At 39.8% G+C, this 21682-nt stretch overlaps 1 protein-coding gene and 1 pseudogene across 1 annotated transcript; one reads left to right on the top strand and one right to left on the bottom strand.

Annotated features, from left to right (window-relative positions):
• Positions 1 to 3427: 3427 nt before the first annotated feature.
• OR7A58 (olfactory receptor family 7 subfamily A member 58) lies at positions 3428 to 4375 on the bottom strand. Its single transcript, NM_001388665.1, has one exon. The coding sequence runs from the start codon at positions 4373 to 4375 to the stop codon at positions 3428 to 3430; it is 948 nt and encodes a 315-aa protein (NP_001375594.1).
• OR7T1P (olfactory receptor family 7 subfamily T member 1, pseudogene) lies at positions 12875 to 13454 on the top strand (annotated as a pseudogene).

Below are 21682 nucleotides of genomic sequence, written 5' to 3'. Positions count from 1 at the left end.
GCTTGATCTCAAGATCCTGAAATCATGACCTGAGCAGAAATCTACAGTTAGATGCTCATGGAACTGAGCCATCCACTCACCCCACAATAAGCATATAACAGTGAACCTGGTGAAGAAGTACATAAATATTTGTTAAAATTTAGTAATGGTTTAAGAAAACAACAAGAAACCTTTTGCACACCCATCAGCCTGTGGAACAATGTAAAGATCTCACACTGATTGGGTTCAAAGTTTTAAAGTGCTAGCAAAAGAAAATTCTCTAATTTTGCTGGCAGAAATGTAAACTGTTACAATGTTGGGAAAACAACCTAAAGACAGGTATAAATATGAAAATAATTCATCATCATATTCATCAGCTCAGGGATTCTCAATCTCAGCACTATTGACATTCTGGTGCAGTCCATTCTCCATGGTGGTGTGTGTCTTGGGCTTTGTAGGATGAGAGCATCCCTGAGAATCCCTGGCCTTCCTGACACCTCCCATGTGACCTCCAAATTGCTCAGTGTCTCCCTGGGGAACAATATCTCCTCCAGTGGAGAACCAGATTTTTAACATGACAATCTCAAAATATTTTTGTAGAATTGTTTTAATAGCAAGGTACTGAGAAAGAAAACACTTTCAATGTGTGAGCGCCACAGCCAGATCGTGAAATATTATGCAAACCTTGAAATAAAGAATCAGAACCACCCTAGTTGATTGAGAGAAGTGCATAAGGTATTACTGAGTAAGAAGGAAGAATGGACACAGGTAGAAAAAAAAGACTACCTCAGAGATTAAAGAGCATTTATGATGAGCACAGGGTACTACTTACCCATTTGTATGGTCTGTAAATGTGTATGTGTGCATCATCTAGGAACTGAAGTTTTAAAAGACACTAAGAACATAAGGAAGAAAGGATGTCAGGAGGAATGAAATCAGGTCAAGTATAGTGGTTTCAAAACAACTATGTGGAACAAAATAATATGAGGATCTAAAACTCATGTATGTAGACATAAAATAATAATTGAGTGCTATCAAAATGAGTTACTGATTCCAGATTAAATGTCCAAAGACTTGGGATAAAAGAATATGAGAGAATGACCTTTACAGCTGAGGAGGAAGCAGGATCTAAGTGATAATGTTTTTCTTACATAAAGGTATATGGATTCAAATATACTTAGGGAAGGTAAAGGCAATGGGCACTTGACGGGATGAGCACTGGGTGTTATTCTGTATGTTGACAAATTGAACACCAATAAAAAATAAATTTATTTTAAAAAAGATATGGTCAAATGATGCAACTTTTAGAAATAGATCTCATCACAAATAGACAAAAATGTCATTGGGGAATGACATAAATGCAAAAGCAAATGGGAAATACATATAGAGGTGATTTATTAGTGCCCAATGTACAAAATGCCATTTATTTTCATTTTTTATTGCAAGGATTGGCAAACAAAGAATATTAGTGACAGTCAATTTTTAAGTAAGTATAATAAAATCAAAAAAGCAATGTAGAGGGCGGCCCGGGTGCCTCAGCGGTTTAGCGCTGCCTTCAGCCCAGGGCATGATCCTGGAGTCCCTGGATCGAGTCCCACGTCGGGCTCCCTGCATGGAGCCTGCTTCTCCCTCTGCCTGTGTCTCTGTCTCTGTCTCTGTGTCCCTCATGAATAAATAAATATTTTTTAAAAAAGCAATGTAAAGAAAACCATATAACTGAGTGACAGATTTGAGCCCATACTAAAACGCAATTCCTCACATATACATCTACACAATAGAACTCAATGCAAACAGCGAATTTGGTAAAATAAAAACAAAAACCCAATGCCTTGTTTGAAAGAATGCAATCAGAAAAGGGAAAGAAACCCTTGGACCCCTCTGTACAAATGCAAAGACCTGGTAGACACAATGCACTATACAGAAAACCAATGAATAACTAATCCACAAATATGTTCAGCTCCCAGGTGATGAAATCATTGCAAAGTAAAGTTCCTTCACATAGTTTTCACTTGTCAGATAATTGTTTTCAAGTGGTTACCCAGAGTACCAGGGGATGCTAAGTAAATGGATGACTCATGAATTACTGTTGCAAGGTCGGATCTGCAAGCCATGAATCAGTCTAGATCTTTCTCATCAATATGGAAACAGAAGTATGCTGCATTTAATGGTTAAAAAGAAATGCCCTGACTTCACTGGTCATCCCTCCATCCCTAATATTCCTATTCCCTTTAATTGCAAAACTCACTGATTGTGTTCTACTTTTACTGGAAGTATTTTAGCTCCTCACTTTATTGTCAACAATTACCCATGTGCTGCTAGCTCTGTGTCCACTTCTTTCTTTAATATCATCAGTGGATCCATTATTTCATCAGGTAAGCAAATGAGCATAGAGATCTCTAGGTTCTGGGCTAGGTTGGTGGCTGTCAGCTGACCTCAGGTAAATGCACCTGGCTTGAATCATCTCTGACCCTTTTCTGCAGGACCTGCTGGGCTCAGACTCACCTGTGTGGGAACTCTGAGGAAGTCTCTGTGTAGCAGTCTGAATTCCTCCTGGGTGGGAATGATGATGATTAAACTCTGTCCCCACACAAGCTTAGGACTCCAGAGGCAACTGCTAGGTCCTATCCAGCTCATGACTGGCACAGGCAGAGGGGCTGCCACACAGGAGATATTCAGAGCTTCCTCTGTCTATTCATGAGGCATGTTTCCCTCCTGCTCCTCCAACCTCTAAGTGCATGATTTCCCTGTGGGACACTGGTGGACACAAAGGAAAGTTTTTCCGGAGATTGTGTTCTCAAAAGACCAGGTTATAACCAAGTGAATCCAGATTTATTACTAATTCCTTAGGATCTCTGCTGTTCCCAGAGTTTGGACCTCTCAGCACCATATCCCAACCCTGACTTTAACTTTTCCACAAAGTCTAGGACTGAGCAATCCTTCTGGATTAGATCTCTCAGATCTCCAAAATGTCGACTGTGGTGAGCATACAACCCTGCCACCAACAGAATACTGCTGTTTTCCTTTTCAACAAGGAGAACTAACTTTGTTGACATAAACCTTGAGAAAGACATACCTTCGCTTCATGACACATTTGCCAAACTATTAGGAATTTCATACTTGTGTAATTAAGAGCTTTCATTTGGTCCCTCATTGTGAAGCATTTGTTAAAGATAAGAAGGATATTTCTTGCACTATTTTATAAGCTTGGAATAGAAAAGTAAATAGATTCTTCCCTGTAGCTTTGAGGATGAACCAAGCCCTGCAAACATCTTTTTACCCCAATGAGAACCATTTCAGGCTTCTGATTTCTCAAATTATAAGAGCACAAATGTGTGATAAAACACCAATGTAGTCACTTTACAGAGCATTAGGAATTGAATACAAACATTTGTCTAATAAAATTATGCTCAAGAACTGATATTAAGCAATCTTGGGGACTTGTTCAGTCCTATGACAATTGGCCATGTAGTGTCTCCTTTACTAAGAATGCTCTTAAAGCCTTCTTTATGTCTCTGTTCCTCAGGCTATAGATGAAGGGGTTCAACATGGGTGTGACCACTGTGTACATCACCGAGGCCACTGCACTTGAGTGAGAGCTCTGAGGAGCAGCAGAGCTAAGGTACACACCTAGGATTGTACAATAAAATAAGGAGACAACTGAGAGGTGAGATGCACAGGTGGAAAATGCTTTATACTTGCCCAGGGCTGATGATATTCCACATATGGTGGAAACAATCTTAGAATAAGAGTAAAGGATCCCAGCAAAAGGACCCCCACCCAGTAAGACAGCTGCAAAATACATCACCATGTTATTAAGAAAGGTGTCAGAACAGGCTAGTTGGATCATCTGATTGAGTTCACAAAAAAAGTGGGGGATTTGGAAGTGTGTACAGAAGGAAAGCCGCAACATCATTAAACTCTGTAACAAGGAGTTCAGGATACACATGATCCAAGACACCAGAACCAGAAGTCCACAAAGTCGGGAGTTCATGATGACTGTGTAGTGCAGGGGATAACAGATGGCCACAAACCGGTCATAGGCCATCACACTGAGGACAAAGAAGTCTGAGACAGCAAAGAGTATAAAAAAATAAATCTGTGTGACACAACCTGCATAGGTGATGACTTTGCTCTGAGTCTGGATATTCTGAAGCATCTTGGGGACAGTGGTGGAGGTGAAACAGATGTCTACAAAGGACAGGTTGGTGAGGAAGAAGTACATGGGGGTGTGGAGGTGGGGGTCACAGCTGACAGCCAGGATGATGAGCAGGTTTCCAAAGATAGTGATCAGGTACATGGAGAGGAAGAGCCCAAATAGGAGGGGCTGCAGTTCTGGTTCCTCTGACAATCCCAGAAGAAGAAACTCTGAAATTTCTGTATCATTGCCTTGCCCCATGTGGTGGAGATGACTTCAAGAAAAGAAGCAAATAGCATGACTAATTTTTATATAAACTTGCATTACTCACAGATTTGAAGTGCTACTCTTAATATTTTGTAGTCTAGAAATTCATTTTAATATGCTGTGCATGGATATAGTCCCCTGCAAGGCATCCTTGTATCAGCATAGTGATGGAAATTTTCTTCCAATCCCCTTTTTTCAAAAGGCCATGTATTCTACAGTTTTAATTAAAAAACTATTCCAAATTTCAGAAATATAATTGAGTGTTGCCATGTTTTAGGCATTGTCTAGGCAAAGAGTATAGGGTGCTAAAAACAAAATTTCCTATCACTCAATGATAGAGAAAGAATAATTAACAAATAAGAAAATTAAATAGCATTTCAGATAGCAGTAGGTGGTATGAAGAAAAAGAAAACAGGGATAAAGCAGAGAACAGAGCATGGTATTTAGGCCAATTCTGTTAACCAAGGTAACATTGCAACACAGACTTCAAGTAACAGAGGGAAGTAGATCAAAGATTATGGGGGAGTGTGTGCCCGATAGAGGGAATGGCCCAAGGAAGGTACTTGTTTCCAATGTTCAAGTCAAAGAAGCACAGCCAGTGCTGCAAGGGAATTAGCAGGAGGGAGACTGAGGAGAGACATTGTCAGACATACTGAGGAGGGAAGTGGCCTCTCTACTTCCTCTGGAACCTCATGGCACAGGAACTTCCCTGTCCACACTGCCTCTCCCACTGTGTTCATCCTGTTGCAAAGGCATCCCGGGAATTGAACCAGATCCCCTTCTTAATGGCCTCTCTTAACTGAGTCCTGGTCCCTGTATTGTGTCGCCTTCGGATTTATGAGGATTTCTCTGTCTCTGCACCAAGGACATTCTGGCCAGAGTCTGCGCTGGGGTGGGGTGTGTCCTGTGCATTGTAGGATGTTTAGAGAATATCTGGCCTACACCCACCCCTCTCCAGTATGACAGGCAAAGCTGGCTCCAGACAGTGATCAGTGACCCCCAGGGGGACAAAATGACACCCAATTAAAACCACACATTGAGTTTAACAATCTCAACTTACTTTTCTAACATTGCTATAATAGCAATTTAATGGTAAAGAATATGAAAGATCTTCAAAGTATGAGCATCAGCCACTCTCTGAAATTGACATTAGCACTGAATAAATTAATTATTTAATCAAGCCAAATAACAAACGCAGTGATCACTGGTTCTGGGCTAAGTTGAATTGGCTCTCAGGTGATGATGGATCCATGCTCTTGGCTTCCATTCTCTCTGACACTGCCATCCATAGTCCTCTGGGGTGTTGGACTCACCTGGCTGGAGTGTCTGACAGGAAGGTTACTTTGTGGAAGTCTGACTTCCTCCCTGGATGGCAGATGATAGGGACTCAAGCTCTGTCCTCAGTGGGGGCAGCAGGAAGGAGTGAAGCATCAGTCCCCAGCCAGAATTGGGACTCAGAACAAACAGACAAGAAGCATGGCCCTTCCTGTCCAAGGTTACAGGGGTAGAGGGATTAGAGATGAGGAGGTATTTACAGCTCCCTGTGTCTGCTCATTAGACAGATTTCCCTCTTGTGACTCCAACCTCTAAGCACATGATTCCCAAGTGGAAAATTCATCTGGACAGAAAGGATATTTTCCTAATGAATCCCAGTTCCCAAAAGACTAGGTGAGAGGTCAAATCAATTCAGTTTTAGGTTTTTTTTTCTTACCCCTTTCCTTTGACTTTACTCTCATCTCGATGTGTGAAATCCTAGCACCTTATCTCAGCTCTGAGTTATAATGTTCTCCAAGTCTAAGAATGAGGACTCACCTGGATTAGTTCTCTTTATCTTCAAAGCATTAACTTGTGGTGGGGAACTAGCCTTGCTATCTCCAGACAGGGTCTATTCTTCTTTTCAATAAAGCAGAGAAATAGATTTTTCTGGTAATAAACCTTGGCCACTACACACATTAGCTTCAATACAGACTTGCTGTTACCATTAGGTATTTCTTACTTTATACAAGTTAGGTGCTGTTACTTCTTCCTTTGCCATAAAATAGCTATTTATTATAACAGATGTCTTTAGATCTTTTCATATATTATAAAATGAGCTTCACATCTCATGTGGATTGTTTGATTTAATTCTATAAACATCTTCTCCCTGAGGAAGTACATTTATGAACTCCAATCTACATTGTTGACGTGGTGCTTGGTGCAGTCTTGTGATTTTTCCACATTTAATATCCAAGTTTGTGATGGGCCTTCAGTGTCATTCTGTCAGGATGCTTCTAGTTCTCAAGCTCTGGGACAGTTGTTCTCAACCAGAAATGAATTTGCCCCTGGAGATGTCTGGTAATGTGTGAAGTTATATTGTTGAACATGTATAATACAATGGAAAGCACTCCCCAAATTCTATCCTGTCACAAATGTCAACCATAAAAGGTGAGAAACCCACCTAGACCAGCATCAATGTGCCTGTGAATCCACATGGATCCCACTACAAATGCAGAATCTGATCACTGGTCCTGGTGGCTCTGTGATTCTGCTTTTCTAAAAAGTCCCCAGTGATGTTTATGTGCAGATCCTGGTGTTAAGAGTTCATGAGATAGGTAGTCAGGGCCAGGATCTCCAACAAGAAAATATGGAGTCAGGAGAACTAATATAAAATAGCACTGAGATCCGGTTTTTCAACTTAGGTAGGCACACTGATATTCTTCTTTGCACCCCTTGCAGAAATAACTTATGCAAAAGGTCCTATAATAAGACAATTAACCACATACATTTGTCAACATCATGGGCAAGTGGCAGGCAGGACATAAGCCCCCAGATGTCAGAAAAAAAGACTATCTTTTGGGTTTTCCGAATAGAGTATCATATCATCTACAAAGACTGAGATTTTGTCTTCTTTGCTAATTTGGATGTGTTTGTTTCTTTTTGTTGTCAGACTGCTGAAGCAAGATTTCTAATACTATGTTGAGCAAGAGTGGCAAGAATAGACATTGCTGTCACGTCCTGACCTTAGGGGAAAAGCTCTCAGTTTTTGAAAAACTTGGCCATATTAGCTGTGGGTTTTTCATATATGGCTTTTATGATATTGAGGTTTGTTCTCTCTGTCTTTACATTATGAAAACTTTTAATCAAGCAAGGATGCTGTACTTTGTCAAATGCTTTTTATGCATCTATTGAGAGGATCATATGGTTCTTGTCCTTTCTTTTATTAATATAGTGTATCACATTGATTGATTTGAGGATATTGAACCACATTGACAGCCCAGTACATCCAAGTTGGTTGTGGCAAACAATTCTTTCAATGTATTATTGGATCTTATTGGCTAGTATCTTGGTGAGAATTTTGGCATCCATGTTTGTGAGAGATATTTGTCTGTAATTCTCCTTTTGGGTGGGTTTTTTTTTTTGTCTGGTTTTAGGGTCAAGGTAATGCTGGCCTCATAGAAAGAGTTTGGAAGTTTTCCTTCTATTTCTATTTTTTGAGGCAACTTCAGAAGAATAGGTATTAATTCTTTAAATGTTTGGTAGAATTCCCCTGGGAAGCCATCTGGACCTGGACTTCTGTTTGTGGGGAGAGTTTTGAGTACTGTTTCAATTTCCTTCCTGGTTAAGGGTCTGTTCCAATCTTCTATTTCTTCCTGTTTCAGTTTTGGTAGCTTATACAGGTCTAGGAATGCATCCACACCCAAAATTGTTGAGACTCATACAAGAATTCAGCAAAATGGCAGGATGTAAAATCAATGCACAGAAATAAGTTGCATTTCTATACACTAAGATGAGACAGAAGAAAAATAAATGAAGGAGTCAATCCCATTTATAATTGCACCAAAGCCATAAGATATCTAGGAATAAACCTAACCAAAGAGGTAAAGGATCTATATTCAGAAAACTATAGAACACTCGTGAAAGAAATTGAGGAAGATACAAAGAAATGGGAAAAACTTTCCATACTCATGGAATGGAAGAACAAATATTGTTAAAATGTCTATGCTGCCTAGAGCAATCTACACATTCAATGCAATCCCTGTCAAAATACCATCAGCTTTTTTTCACAGAGCTGGAAGAAATAATTCTAAACTTTGTAGGGAACCAGAAAAGACACTGAATAGACATAAGAATGTTGAAAAAGTGAAAGAAAAGCTGATGGCATCACAATGCTGGACTTCAAATTGTATTACAAAGCTTTGATCATCAAGGCAGGATCAGCACACAGAAAGACACATAGATCCAAGGAACAGAATAGAGAACCCAGAAATGGACCCTCAACTCTATGCTTAACTCATCTTCAACAAAGCAGGAAAGAATATCCAATGGAAAAAGGACAGTCTCTTCAATAAATGGTTTTGGGAAAATTCACAGTTATTTTTAAGTATTCTTTATTGTTGGACATATAGGCTTTCTCACACTGGAATCCATTCATTATTGTTCTCAGATCTTTTCCTGATGTCTGTTTTATGTTCAGAGGATTAATATAATTGGTCTTTTAGAAGTCACTGTTATTTTACATTTTTTCTACAAGTTCATTTTAGTCATTTCATTTTCCACAAGTTCACTCACTTTATGCCAACAAGTTCTAGGCATTAAGATAGAAATTTAATGTTATTTTCCTTCTAACTAAGAACAAATTCTCCAAGCACTGTTTATTACCAAAACTTCGATTTCTTCATTGGTTTTGATTCCTTTTTTATAATATAACATTTTTTTCCTTGTAGGATTTGTGTTTTTCTATACTCCTATCTTGATACCAATTTAGGCTTAGGCATTCACAAAATTTTGATAAACAGAAGTTTATTGCACATTTTAATCATGAACAGAGGTTAGGTTACCTTAATATGGATTCTGTACTATTCCTAGTGACAGGACACTGATTTGATAGGGGTGGCAATATACTCAGATTAAAACACCAAAATATGGGTGATCATGTGCCTTGGCTGTTGCTCTTGTAACCACCAATCACAGACTTGGTGGCTTAAAAAAATACAAAGTTCTGCAGATCAGAAGTTCAAAATGAGTCTCCCTGAAATAAAAAGTTGTCTGCGGGGCTGTATTCCTTGCTAGAGACTCTAAGGGATTACCCACTAGGAGTCTTTTCTAAAGACCACCCTCATCCCTTGTCCCGCTCCTGCCCTCCATCTTCAATGCCTACAGTGCCTGGCTGAGTCTTTCCTGTGTCTCATCTCTTGTCCTCTTATTGCTGCCTCCATTCAAGGATGCTTGTGATTTCATTGGCTTCATATAGATAACCTCTATTTTGAAGTTGGGTGACTAGAAATCGTAAGTCTTTTGATAACTATAATTCCTTTTCTCTTATAATCTAATATATTAGCAGGTTCTGAGGATTGGGATGCAGACATTTTTGGAAGGCCATCATTCTGTCTCACATCCCATGTTGCACAAATTTGCCCAAATCTATGCAAGCTGAAGTCTGTTAGTGGAGCTTCTAGGAAAACATATGTTTTTCCTAATGAAAAAAAAAAATGTTTCCCAAAATGGTGAAATAGGAGTTTTCTTACATCTTTTTCCCTCAAAGTACCACTTTTGACAGTAATTAATGGTTGAGAGTACCTTTGGGGAAGTCCAGGGATCTCACTAAGAATCTCAAGTCCAAAATTGGTGCAAACAATACTCAATATTGACACATTAAAGAGAGTAAGAGGAACAACTGACCCATATACCCTCTATCACAACACAGCATGCTCAGTACAACAGATCTTCTCAGCCAGAGACTTCTTCTGGGGATGAATGTGAGAGTGTATGAGTGAACACTTGGCTTCCCAGCTGGGCAGGATACTGCCAGTGACACCCACTGCATTCCCAACCCACCTAGAAAACTGTCTCAGAGGCAGAGGAAACCTGGACTTACTTCCTGTCCTAAAAGAAACTTTTTTTGGTGTCATTATGAGCAGAGGAAATGTGGAACTTAGATGGTCACAATAGTCCCTATAGATGGAGCACCTACTCTGTGCCACGGAATTTCCTGTGAACTGTAAAATATACTAGTTCTCAGACTGAATCCTTAGATGGAATTTCTTCAGTTTACAGATAGGGGAACAAAGACTTGCAAGGTTCTTTTCCTGTTATCAGGAAAAAGAGACACCTGTAAATTGTATGACCACCTAAAGTCAGATCTGAGGTGGGTGAGGGGATTCTGGGAGAAGAACACACCTGATGCTGACACTGGACCACAACCTTTCCATGCAAAAATATCACATACCAAGACAGGCAACATCCATGTATGGGAGCTAGTTACAGCTGCAGACTCTTTGGGCCACCCTAGACATGCCAAATTAGTAGTAGCACTTCCCAAGCTATGACAATCAAAAATTTCTCCAGATGTTTTCAAGTGTCCTCTGGAGGCGGAATCTTCCTTGGTTGAGAACCACTGGCCTATTTGTTGCATTCCAGTCAAAACATATTGGTTCATAATGACCCAGTTCATACTTCTGGGTCAAATACTCAATGCTTCCAAGTCACATTTCTACAAATGTGGAATGAGGCTTATAATTTTACAGTCCTCATAGAATGGCTATTGCAAAAATAAGTGAGACAATCTTATAATATTCAAAGCTCAGCCCACAGTGCATTAAAAGGTCTAAATAGATCTCTTATAATACCAAATGTTTTATAAGTGAAGGACTAAATGTCAACTTTTAAGGTGTATTAAAAACAGTATAGACTCCTAATTGACTTGTCAAAAGAATTATGAATCCAAGGATTATTGTACCCATCATTTTATAGCAATGAAATACTTTCCTTGTTGGAGAAGAAAGATCAGTTTTCTAGAGCTATCAGGAGTTGTGCTCCCACCACAAGTCAATGGTTTGCAGACCCAGGGACATGGTCAAGACAGATTCCTCAGTCTTAGATTTGGAAAAAAAATTCACTCAGGGTTGTGGAAGTGTTCACTGTTAAAGTTCTGGAAGCCAAGCAAGTGCAGGGAGGAGTAGTAAACATTGGATGCATCTGAATTCTAAGCTGGTCTCTTGGGAACAGAGAATCTACAGGAAAAAAATTTCACTCTGTCCAGATAAGTTCCCATGAGGAAAGGTGCTCACGGGTTGGAGTAATAATGGGAAATGTGTGTAGTGAGCAGGGATAGGAAACACAGACTGCAAACAGAAGGAGCTATAAATACCTCCTCTGCTGCAGCCCTTGGCCATATTCAGACTTGAGCTGGAGGAGACATTTATTTTTATTTTTTTTATTGGAGTTCAATTTGACAACATATAGCATAACACCCAGTGCTCATTCCACCAAGTGCCCCCTCATTGCCCATCACCCAGTCACCCCAACACCCTGCCCACCTCCCTTTCCACTACCCCTTGTTCGTCTCCCAGAGTTAGGTGTCTCTCTCATGTTTTGTCACCCTCACTTATATTTTCACTCATTTTCTCTTTTCCCTTTCACTAATTTTTAATTTCCCCAAATGAATGAGATCATATAATGTTAGTCCTTTTCCGATTGACTTATTTCTCTCAGCATAATACCCTCCAGGTCCCTCCACATCGAAGCAAATGGTGGGTATTTGTCATTTCTAATGGCTGAGTAATATTCCATTGTATACATAGGCCACATCTTCTTTATCCATTCATCTTTCAATGGACACCGAGGCTCCTTTCACATTTGGCTATTGTGGACATTGCTGCTATAAACATTGGGGTGGAGGTGTTCCAGCATTTCAATGCCCCAAGATTGCTAGCACTCATACAGCAATTCGGCAGTGTGGCAGGATACAAAACCAATGCCCAGAAATCAGTGGCATTTCTATACACTAACAATGAGACTGAAGAAAGAGAAATTAAGGAGTCAATCCCATTTATAATTGCACCCAAAAGCATAAGATACCTAAGAATAAACCTAACCAAAGAGGTAAAGGATCTATACCCTAAATACTATAGAATGCTTCTGAAAGAAATTGAGGAAGACACGAAGAGATGGAAAAATATTCCATGCTCATGGATTGGAAGAATTAATATTGTGAAAATGTCAATGTTACCCAGGGCAATTTACACGTTTAATACAATCCCTATCAAAATACCATGGACTTTCTTCAGAGAGTTGGAACAAATCATCTGAAGATTTGTGTGGAATCAGAAAAGACCTCGAATAGCCAGGGGAATATTAAAAAAGAAAACCAGAGCCGGGGGCATCACAATGCCAGATTTCAGGTTGTACTACAAAGCTGTGGTCATCAAGACAGTGTGGTACTGGCACAAAAACAGACACATAGATCAATGGAACAGAATAGAGAATCCAGAGTGGACCCTCAACTTTATGGTCAACTAATATTTGACAAAGGAGGAAACACTATCCACTGGAAAAAAGACAGTCTCTTCAATAAATGGTGCTGGGAAAATTGGACATCCACATGCAGAAGAATGAAACTAGACCACTCTCTTGCACCATACACAAAGATAAACTCAAAATGGATGAAAGATCTAAATGTGAGACAAGATTCCATCAAAATCCTAGAGGAGAACACAGGTAACACCCTTTTTGAACTTGGCCTATGACCATTTTGTGGCCATTTGCCACCCCCTGCATGGTCATCATGAAACCCACCTACTGTGTACTGTTGGTTCTGGTGGTCTGGATGATAAGTATCCTGAATTCCTTATTACAAAGCTTAATGGTGTTGTGACTGTCCTTCTGTAGAGAGGTGGAAATTTCCAACTTTTTCTGTGATGTCAAACAAGTGGTTCAACTTGCCTATTCTGACCTTTCTTAATGACATGGTGATGTATTTAACAGCTGTGCTGCTGGGTGGTGTCCCCTCACTGGGATCATTTATTTTTACTCTAAGATAGTTTCCTCCATACTTGGGATCTCATCATCCCAGGGCAGGTATAAAGCATTTTCCACCTGTGCATCTCACCTCTCCATTGTGTTCTTATTGTATTGTACAATCCTGTACCTTAGCTCTGCTGCTCCCAAAAGCTCCCTTTCAAGTGCTGTAGCCTCGGTGATGTACACAGTGGTCATACCCATGCTGAACCCCTTCATCTATAGCCTGAGGAACAGAGATATAAAGAGAGATCTGAGTTGTAGGGGTTCCAGTGATGTAAGGACCAGTCATCCTGTAGCTGAAGACCCGCTCATGATTGCAGGGCTCACAGCCTCAGAACTGGGAACTACTATTCTTAGATCAGACTAGGGAACTAGAACATACACCTTCAGTTTATTTCCTAGAATTTCCATGTGTTTGAATTCTACATTGCCACACATTTAAGTAACTCACTTATTAATCTTCTGCTCTGTCTGATGTATAGACAGCATTCCACTCTGTCTGTTTTCATATGTTCCAATGTTTTCCCCAAACTTGGATCTCAAATGCCTGGAATTTTCTGTATCTTACATGGGGCAAATTGAATTTCTTAAAAATAATTTAATTTCAAATGACTTAAACTATGCCAAGTAAATTTTCCCTAGATTTAGCAAAAGAATAATCATGAGTTGTATTCTTCATATGGAAGATACTACATTGACCTCTAAGCTCTTCACATAACTTTACTGGAAAGGAGAATACAAAACCTCTGTTTTTTACCTAGAGTCTGTCAATATTTTTACATCTCTACTGTTACTCCTTTTTCTGATAATGTAGACTCTAGCATAGTTCCCTTTACATCTCAGGCAACTGACAGGGATACACTAGCTTGGAAAGTGTGAGCACTCCCCCTTCCCCATGTGTTTGTTGACATTGCCCCAGAGTCTTGCCTGACCAGAACCTCTGCTGAGGCTGCACCAACCCTTGGATTCTTATTCTGATGCAAGACACACCTCAGCAATACCCATCAGAGAATTCTAACAAAACCAGGTATATTAGTCACAGAGGCTGGATGACAGAGATAGAAAGTGCAGAGGTTAAGATTCAGAACAAGAGAAAGAAAACCTGGAACTGGGGGCCCTGCCTTTATTGGGGCCTATGTGTAGAGTGGCTAGGCATTCCTAGGTTCACTCTTTATTGACCAGTTTTAAAACATAAGAATGAAAGTCACTACTGGTTCAGTATCAAGGTTACCCAGAGCTTTCTGAAGAGGTACTTCATAAATGGAGGCAGCCTGAGTGCTTTTCTGGTAATAGTTTCCCGTATCTAATGATGTTTATTCAGCATGGTTGTCCTTGAAATAAATGCCTCAGAAATCAAAAGCTTCATGTCAGGCACTTTCTCTTCAAACATGCTACTATGCTTTAAAAATAGTCTTCTTGGGATCCCTGTGTGGCGCAGCGGTTTGGCGCCTGCCTTTGGCCCAGGGCGCGATCCTGGAGACCCAGGATCGAATCCCACGTCAGGCTCCCGGTGTATGGAGCCTGCTTCTCCCTCTGCCTGTGTCTCTGCCTCTCTCTCTCTCTCACTGTTTGCCTATCATAAATAAATAAATAAAAAATTAAAAAAAATAAATAAAAAAAATAAATAAATAAAAATAGTCTTCTTGTTTTATTCTAGTATTCATCTAGGTGTCCAGAATGCCTACCATAGCCACTAGAAAACACTGATTAGCAAACCTACATGTCCCAAAGGAGTCTACATGGAAAGACACATACGAATAAATAGATTGACCTGATATGTTCTTCATGTCAGAGAGGATCGCAAATATGAGGATGCATTTTATGAAGTAAATACTCAGTAATGGGATCCCTGGATCACAGGATCTTTCTATTTTTATTATTTTTGTGGAACTTCCACACTGTTTTCTGAGTGGCTGTACCAATTTTCATTCCCACCAACAGAGCAAGAGGATTCCCCTTTCTCCACATCCTCTCCAACATCTGTTGTTTCCTGTGTTGTTGATTTTAGCTATTTTGACAGGTGTGAGGTGATACCTAATTGTGATTTTGATTTGCATTTCCCTGATGGTGAGTGCTGTTGAGCATCTTTTCCTGTGTCTTTTGGCCACCTGTATATATCTTCTTTGGAGAAATGTCTGTCCATGTCTTCTGACCACTTTTTACTGTAATTATTATTAATTATTTTAGTATTAATATGTATAAGTTCTTTTTGTATGTTGGATTTTTAACCCCTTATTGGATATATCATTTGAAAATATCTTCTCCCATTAAGTGGGCTGCCTTTTTGTATGGTTGACTGTTTCTTTTGCTGTGCCAAAATGTTTATTTTGATGTAGCCATTTACAACATGGATGGATCTAGAGGATATAATGCTAAGTGAAATAAGTTAGTCAGAGAAAGAAAAATACCATATGATTTCATTCATATGCGGAATTTAAGAAACAAAACAAACAGACAAGAGACAAAGAAAAAAACAGATTATTCAATATGGAGAACAAAGCAATGATTGCTAGAGGGGAGGTAGATGGGGGAAGGGTAAATTAGGTGATGAGGATTAAGGGTACACTTATAGGGTTGAGTACTGAGTAGTGTATAGGGTTGCTGAATCACTATATTGTACACTTGGAACTAACCTGTACAACTATAACTTGGTGGAATTTAAAAAATAAAATATTTAAGAACTAAAAAAAATAGTTAAGAACTACAAAAATATAAACAAATAAAATATTTAAGAGGGTGCAACATTTCAAATCACCCATTTTATTACTATCCAAAATATTTTTTTTGCAGGCCATGCATCCATTTATAATGATGCTTGTCCTTCTCCGATTGATCTACTTACTTCACTCAGCATAATACCCTCCAGTTCCATCCACGTGGAGGCAAATGGTGGGTATTTGTCGTTTCTAATGGCTGAGTAATATTCCATTGTATACATAGACCACATCTTCTTTATCCATTCATCTTTCGATGGACACCGAGGCTCCTGCCACAGTTTGGCTATTGTGGACATTGCTGCTGGAAACATCCGGGTGCAGGTGTCCCGGCGTTTCATTGCATCTGTATCTTTGGGGTAAATCCCCAGCAGTGCAATTGCTGGGTGGTAGGGCAATCAGACAACAAAAAGAAATAAAAGGCATTCAAATTGGCAAGGAAGAAGTAAATTATTTTTTGTATATTTTTTATTGTAGTTCAATTTGCCAACATATAGCATAACACCCAGTGCTCATCCTGGTGTTTCTAAGGCTCAACCATGATGTTGTGTGTGGCTGTAGTGCTCTTCTGTCCTCAGCTGATATGAGTTGGTTTTTTTTTTAAGATTTATTTGTTCATGAGAAACAGAGAGAGAGAGAAAGGGGCAGAGGAGAAGCAGGCTTCACGCAGGGAGCCTGACGTGGGACTCAGTCCTGGGTCTCCAGGATCACGTCCTGGAGTGAAGGTGGCGCTAAACCGCTGAGCCACCTGGGCTGCCCCTGATATGAGTTCTTACTACTACATTTCCATATGTAGATTAATCTTATATTCATTGAAAAACTTGTTTATCATGTGATTTACTTAAATATAATTCCATTGTTCATACATCCATTTTTTTACTTTTTTTAATCTACTTTTATTATTTTTTTATAATAAATTTATTTTTTATTGGTGTTCAATTTGCCAACATACAGAATAACACCCAGTGCTCATCCTGTCAAGTGCCCCCCTCAGTGGCCATCACCCATTCACCCCCACCCCCGCCCTCCCCCCCTTCCACCACCCCTAGTTCGTTTCCCAGAGTTAGGAGTCTTTATGTTCTGTCTCCCCTTCTGATATTTCCTACCCATTTCTTCTCCCTTCCCTTCTACTCCCTTTAACTATTATTTTACTTTTTTTTAATTGGAGTTCAATTTGCCAACATATAGCATAACAACCAGTGCTCATCCCGCCAAGTGCCCCCCTCAGTTCTTCCCCATTTTAAGTGGTATTGTTGTGCCCAAGATTGTGAATCCGAGAAACCACCAAGGAGCCGACACCGATGCAAGTGCAGGAGGGTTTATTTACAAGCTTGAGCTTGGGTCCAAGTATACCCGACACAGCGGAGCAGGAACTTGGACCCCTAGACTAAGAGGTGTAGCAGCTTTATAGGGACCAGTGGCCAATGGGATACGCAGAAAGTTGTACAGTCATGTCGGTCCACCCGCAGGTGGCCAATTGAATTACATCTAATAAGCAGATCGTGTGGGGGTGATACAGGAGGTGGCAGGTGTAGCACAAAATGGAGTTAGTCCTGCTCTGCTTGTCCAGGGGTAGGGGATTTTTGTTAAATTTCCTGGGTCCAACAGTATCTCTCACCCTTCTTAAGTGAGAATCAGTTATCTGTGTTCTAGATCCTACCGGTACCCACGCACCGTTAGATTTTTTCCACTGAGTAAAATCATTGGAGTATAGTAATACACAATAACCTGCCTATGTAAAGGGTATGCTGTGGTTAATTAATGTATCTACACAAAAATGAAAAGTACATATTGCAAGTTTCTTTTCGTGCTTGATTTAAGACTATATATAAGGTTTAACTGGTTTGTTAGGGAATTATTAAAATTCAAGCATCCTGAGTATCATTTTCTGAAGGTAATGTGGGATTCTAAACATAACTTCAGGGCAGCCTGGGTGGCTCAGTGATTTAGCCTAGGCCTTCAGCCTAGGGTGTGATCCTGGAGACCCGGGATTGAGTCCCATGTTGGACTCCCTGCATGGAGCCTGCTTTCTCCCTCTGCCTATGTCTGTGCCTCTCTCTCTCTCTCTCTCTCTCTCATGAATAAATAAATAAAATCTTTAAAAAAATAATAAAATAATAAACATAACTTCATATGGACATTGTGGGGAATGAATAAAATTTATGGAACTTCCTTTTTTACCTCAAAGAAAACATTTGAGGATAATGGTTGTATCTTGGGTATGTGTGTGTCTGCGTATATTTTCTTTCAAACAAGCTCACTCACATGTACACACAGAGATGCATTTATGATTTCATCTTCTTTGTTGAAGGGAATCTTGAGAAAGCTGGAGAGGATAGCACTGAGAAGAATGAACTTTTGAATGTACGTAAAATATGATGCAGAAATACAAAGATGTAAATTACAAAGAGTGATATTAACTTTGATCCTGAGTTCCTTTCTCTTTGTCATTGCCTCAAAGGCCTCAGAGTCAGACCACACTCACCTTTATGTCATAAGGATTTCATGTACCAGCTGGTGGGACAAAATATCTCCAAATCAATTTAATTTTTTTCTACTTAATTGGGTTCCTAGAATGCAAATTGCTCTTATCCAAGCAAGATCCCCATTCTCTGTAGCTTCTTTATTTTTTTTCTGTAGCTTCTTTAATTCATTAAATTGTACACTCTAAATATGTAGTATACTGCATGTCATTATATTCCAATGATTTAATTAAGTGGGAAAATATCTATGCTGTGACAAAGGGAAGGATCTAGAGCACAAGTAGCTGAATCTTCATTGAAGATTTGTGATAGAGCTCTTTTAACAGGGAAGGATAGCAAGTGTTGTATGGATGTAGGAACAGTGGGATGAAATTCAAATAATTCACATGATAACTTCATTTAATTTGTAAATAGAGGAATACCTTACATATAGAAATGTAGTAGCAAGAGCTCATAAATAGCTGAGACAGAAGAGCACTACAGCCGCACATAACATCATGGATGAAACTTACAAACACAATAGTCATTCATACTTGACTTCAAAAGATATCAGAAATGCTTCCCAGATGATGGGCACCGAGGGGGCACTTGACGGGATGAGCACTGGGTGTTATGCTATACGATGGCATATCGAACTCCAATAAAAAAGTATACCAAAAAGGAAAAGAAATGTTTCCCAGAATACAATGCCATTTGATTGTAAAGGCATTACTAATAAGGAGAACAAAGGCAAGAGAAATTTAACTAAAAGTCAATTTCCCTACAACTTGAAGCCCACTGGTAAATCCCTGAGACATGCAGACCATCACACTCCTCCAGGAACTCATAGCTTCCTTAAATTTGATTTTTTATTAGAGACTAAAATTGAGATTATCTTGACAATAGGCCACCCTCACATTCAGCATACAGAAATTCCTTAGAAATTTACATTAGCTCTACCTCTCTCCATCCACAAACTTCAAGGTACAGAATCATTCTCTCCTACAACCCTGGTGCAGCTCTTTCTGCCCACAGGTTCTGTCCCCATGCTATAATAAAAAGCACCTTATTGCAACCATATAAATGTCTCAAGAATTCTTTCTTGACCGTTGTGCTCAGCCACCCTGCATCAGTATGATATCCCATTTGACAATGCCTACCTGTCACAGAGCAAGAGCTGACTGACACAATAATCCATGCAAACATTCATGAAGAAGTTAGAATATGTGCTGCTTTTTATTTGTGGCATATGACCTGACAAACAGACATGATCATTCTATTAGTCAAGTTTCTTTCCAATTACTTTATAAACAAGTGACTACATGGGGGCTCCCTTCAGAGTCACTGGGAGAGTTTGAACAACATGCACATTTGTGCAGAAGAACTGATAATCCTGAACCACACGACCAGCAGGATATCCAGCTCTCCTGTGAAGCATTCCAGTGGAAGAAATTTCTAAGTGGAAAGGAGGCACAAAATGGATGATACTAATATTGTTCATTCACCATTTCTTAACATTTGTGACAAATATTAGGAAAAGGGAGTTATTTTGTGGAACAATAGAGAGAATCATATTAGCAGGCAGCACTGGATGTTTTCAAATAGAAACAGGAAGACAATTTGGTAATAAAACATTCAAGATGGCAAACCACAATGAGATACCACCTCACACCAGTAAGAATGGGAAAAATTAACAAAGCAGGAAACCACAAATGTTGGAGAGGATGTGGAGAAAGGGGAACCCTCCTGCACTGTTGCTGGGAATGTGAACTGGTGCAGCCACTCTGGAAAACTGTGTGGAGGTTCCTCAAAGAGTTAAAAATAGACCTGCCCTACGACCCAGCAATTGCACTGCTGGGGACTTACCCCAAAGAAACAGATGCAATGAAACGCCAGGACACCTGCACCCCGATGTTTCTAGCAGCAATGTCCACAGTAGCCAAACTGTGGAAGGAGCCTCGGTGTCCATCGAAAGATGAATGGATAAAGAAGATGTGGCTTATGTATACAATGGAATATTACTCAGCTATTAGAAATGACAAATACCCACCATTTGCTTCGACGTGGATGGAACTAGAGGGTATTATGCTGAGTGAAATAAGTCAATCGGAGAAGGACAAACATTATATGGTCTCATTCATTTGGGGAATATAAAAAATAGTGAAAGGGAATAAAGGGGAAAGGAGAAAAAAGGAATGGGAAATATCAGAAAGGGAGACAGAACATGAAAAACTCCTAACTCTAGGAAATAAACTAGGGGTGGTGGAAGGGGAGGTGGGCGGGGGGTGGGGGTGACTGGGTGACAGGCACTGAGGTGGGCACTTGAAGGGATGAGCACTGGGTGTTATTCTATATTTTGGCAAATTGAACACCAATAAGAAATAAATTTATAAAAATAAAAAAAATTAAAACATTCAAGATACTAAACAATCCTTCACTTCAATGAATAAACCCCTCAGTTGTGGACTGCAATCTTCCATGCTTCCACAAATACATGAACAGCATGAACTCTGATGTAAAATAAAGCAAAATAAGAAAAAATGAATATTTGTGTAGTAACAAAATGAATGTTTTTAAATTTTGCTTCACCGTATCTATGGTCATCCTCACACTAATTACATATCAGGTCTATGTGTTTATTCAAATTTTTCTTTCCATATAGACTCCACTGGGACATACATGTTTGCTAATCAGTGTTTGCCAGGGGCCATCGTAGGCTTTCTCAAGGAACCTTGCTGAATCACAGAATAAAATCAGGAGACCAGTTAGGACTGATTAAGCTTTTTTATTTTAATGTAAATGTCTGACATTAAACTATTGACCCTGAGGCATCCATTTCAAAGACAATAAGGTCAGTAAACATATTGTCAAGTGCTGGACACAATTAACAGATTAAGGTTTAGTATGCTCCCAGCCATGAAGTACCTCTTCAGAAAGCCCTGGGTAAACTAGATACACATGAGTGACCCTACTTTCCCCATCAGCACCCAAATCCTACTCATATAAAATTGTCCTTTAAAGTGTGAACCCACAAACCCCTAAACACTCTGGCCGTGGACCCCAATAAAGTCTGATCCCTCAGCACGGCTCTCTCTCACTCCCTCTCAATACCCATGTCTCGCCTTCTGAGACCTCCCCTAATGGTCTTTGGCATCCCAAGTGCCCTCCACCTCCTGTAAAGAATAAACCTTGTTTTGTTACAATTCTCAGGTGGGTGTTGATGAGGCCTGTCTCACAGTCACAGTAAGAGCCCAAGGACAAGTCCAGCCACAGCAGGAGCTCTGGTCAGAGAAGTATCTGTAGGAATGTCCATAAGCACATGGGTGCAAGGGAATGACCAGGATTTC

Source organism: Canis lupus, chromosome 20 (assembly GCF_011100685.1).
Source record: "Canis lupus familiaris isolate Mischka breed German Shepherd chromosome 20, alternate assembly UU_Cfam_GSD_1.0, whole genome shotgun sequence".
Taxonomy (NCBI): domain Eukaryota; kingdom Metazoa; phylum Chordata; class Mammalia; order Carnivora; family Canidae; genus Canis; species Canis lupus.
This window is presented reverse-complemented; position numbering and strand designations above follow the sequence as displayed.

Excerpts from the sequence above, each read along its gene's own strand:
- OR7A58 (NM_001388665.1), bottom strand. The coding sequence starts at position 4,375 with ATGGGGCAAGGCAATGATACAGAAATTTCAGAGTTTCTTCTTCTGGGA.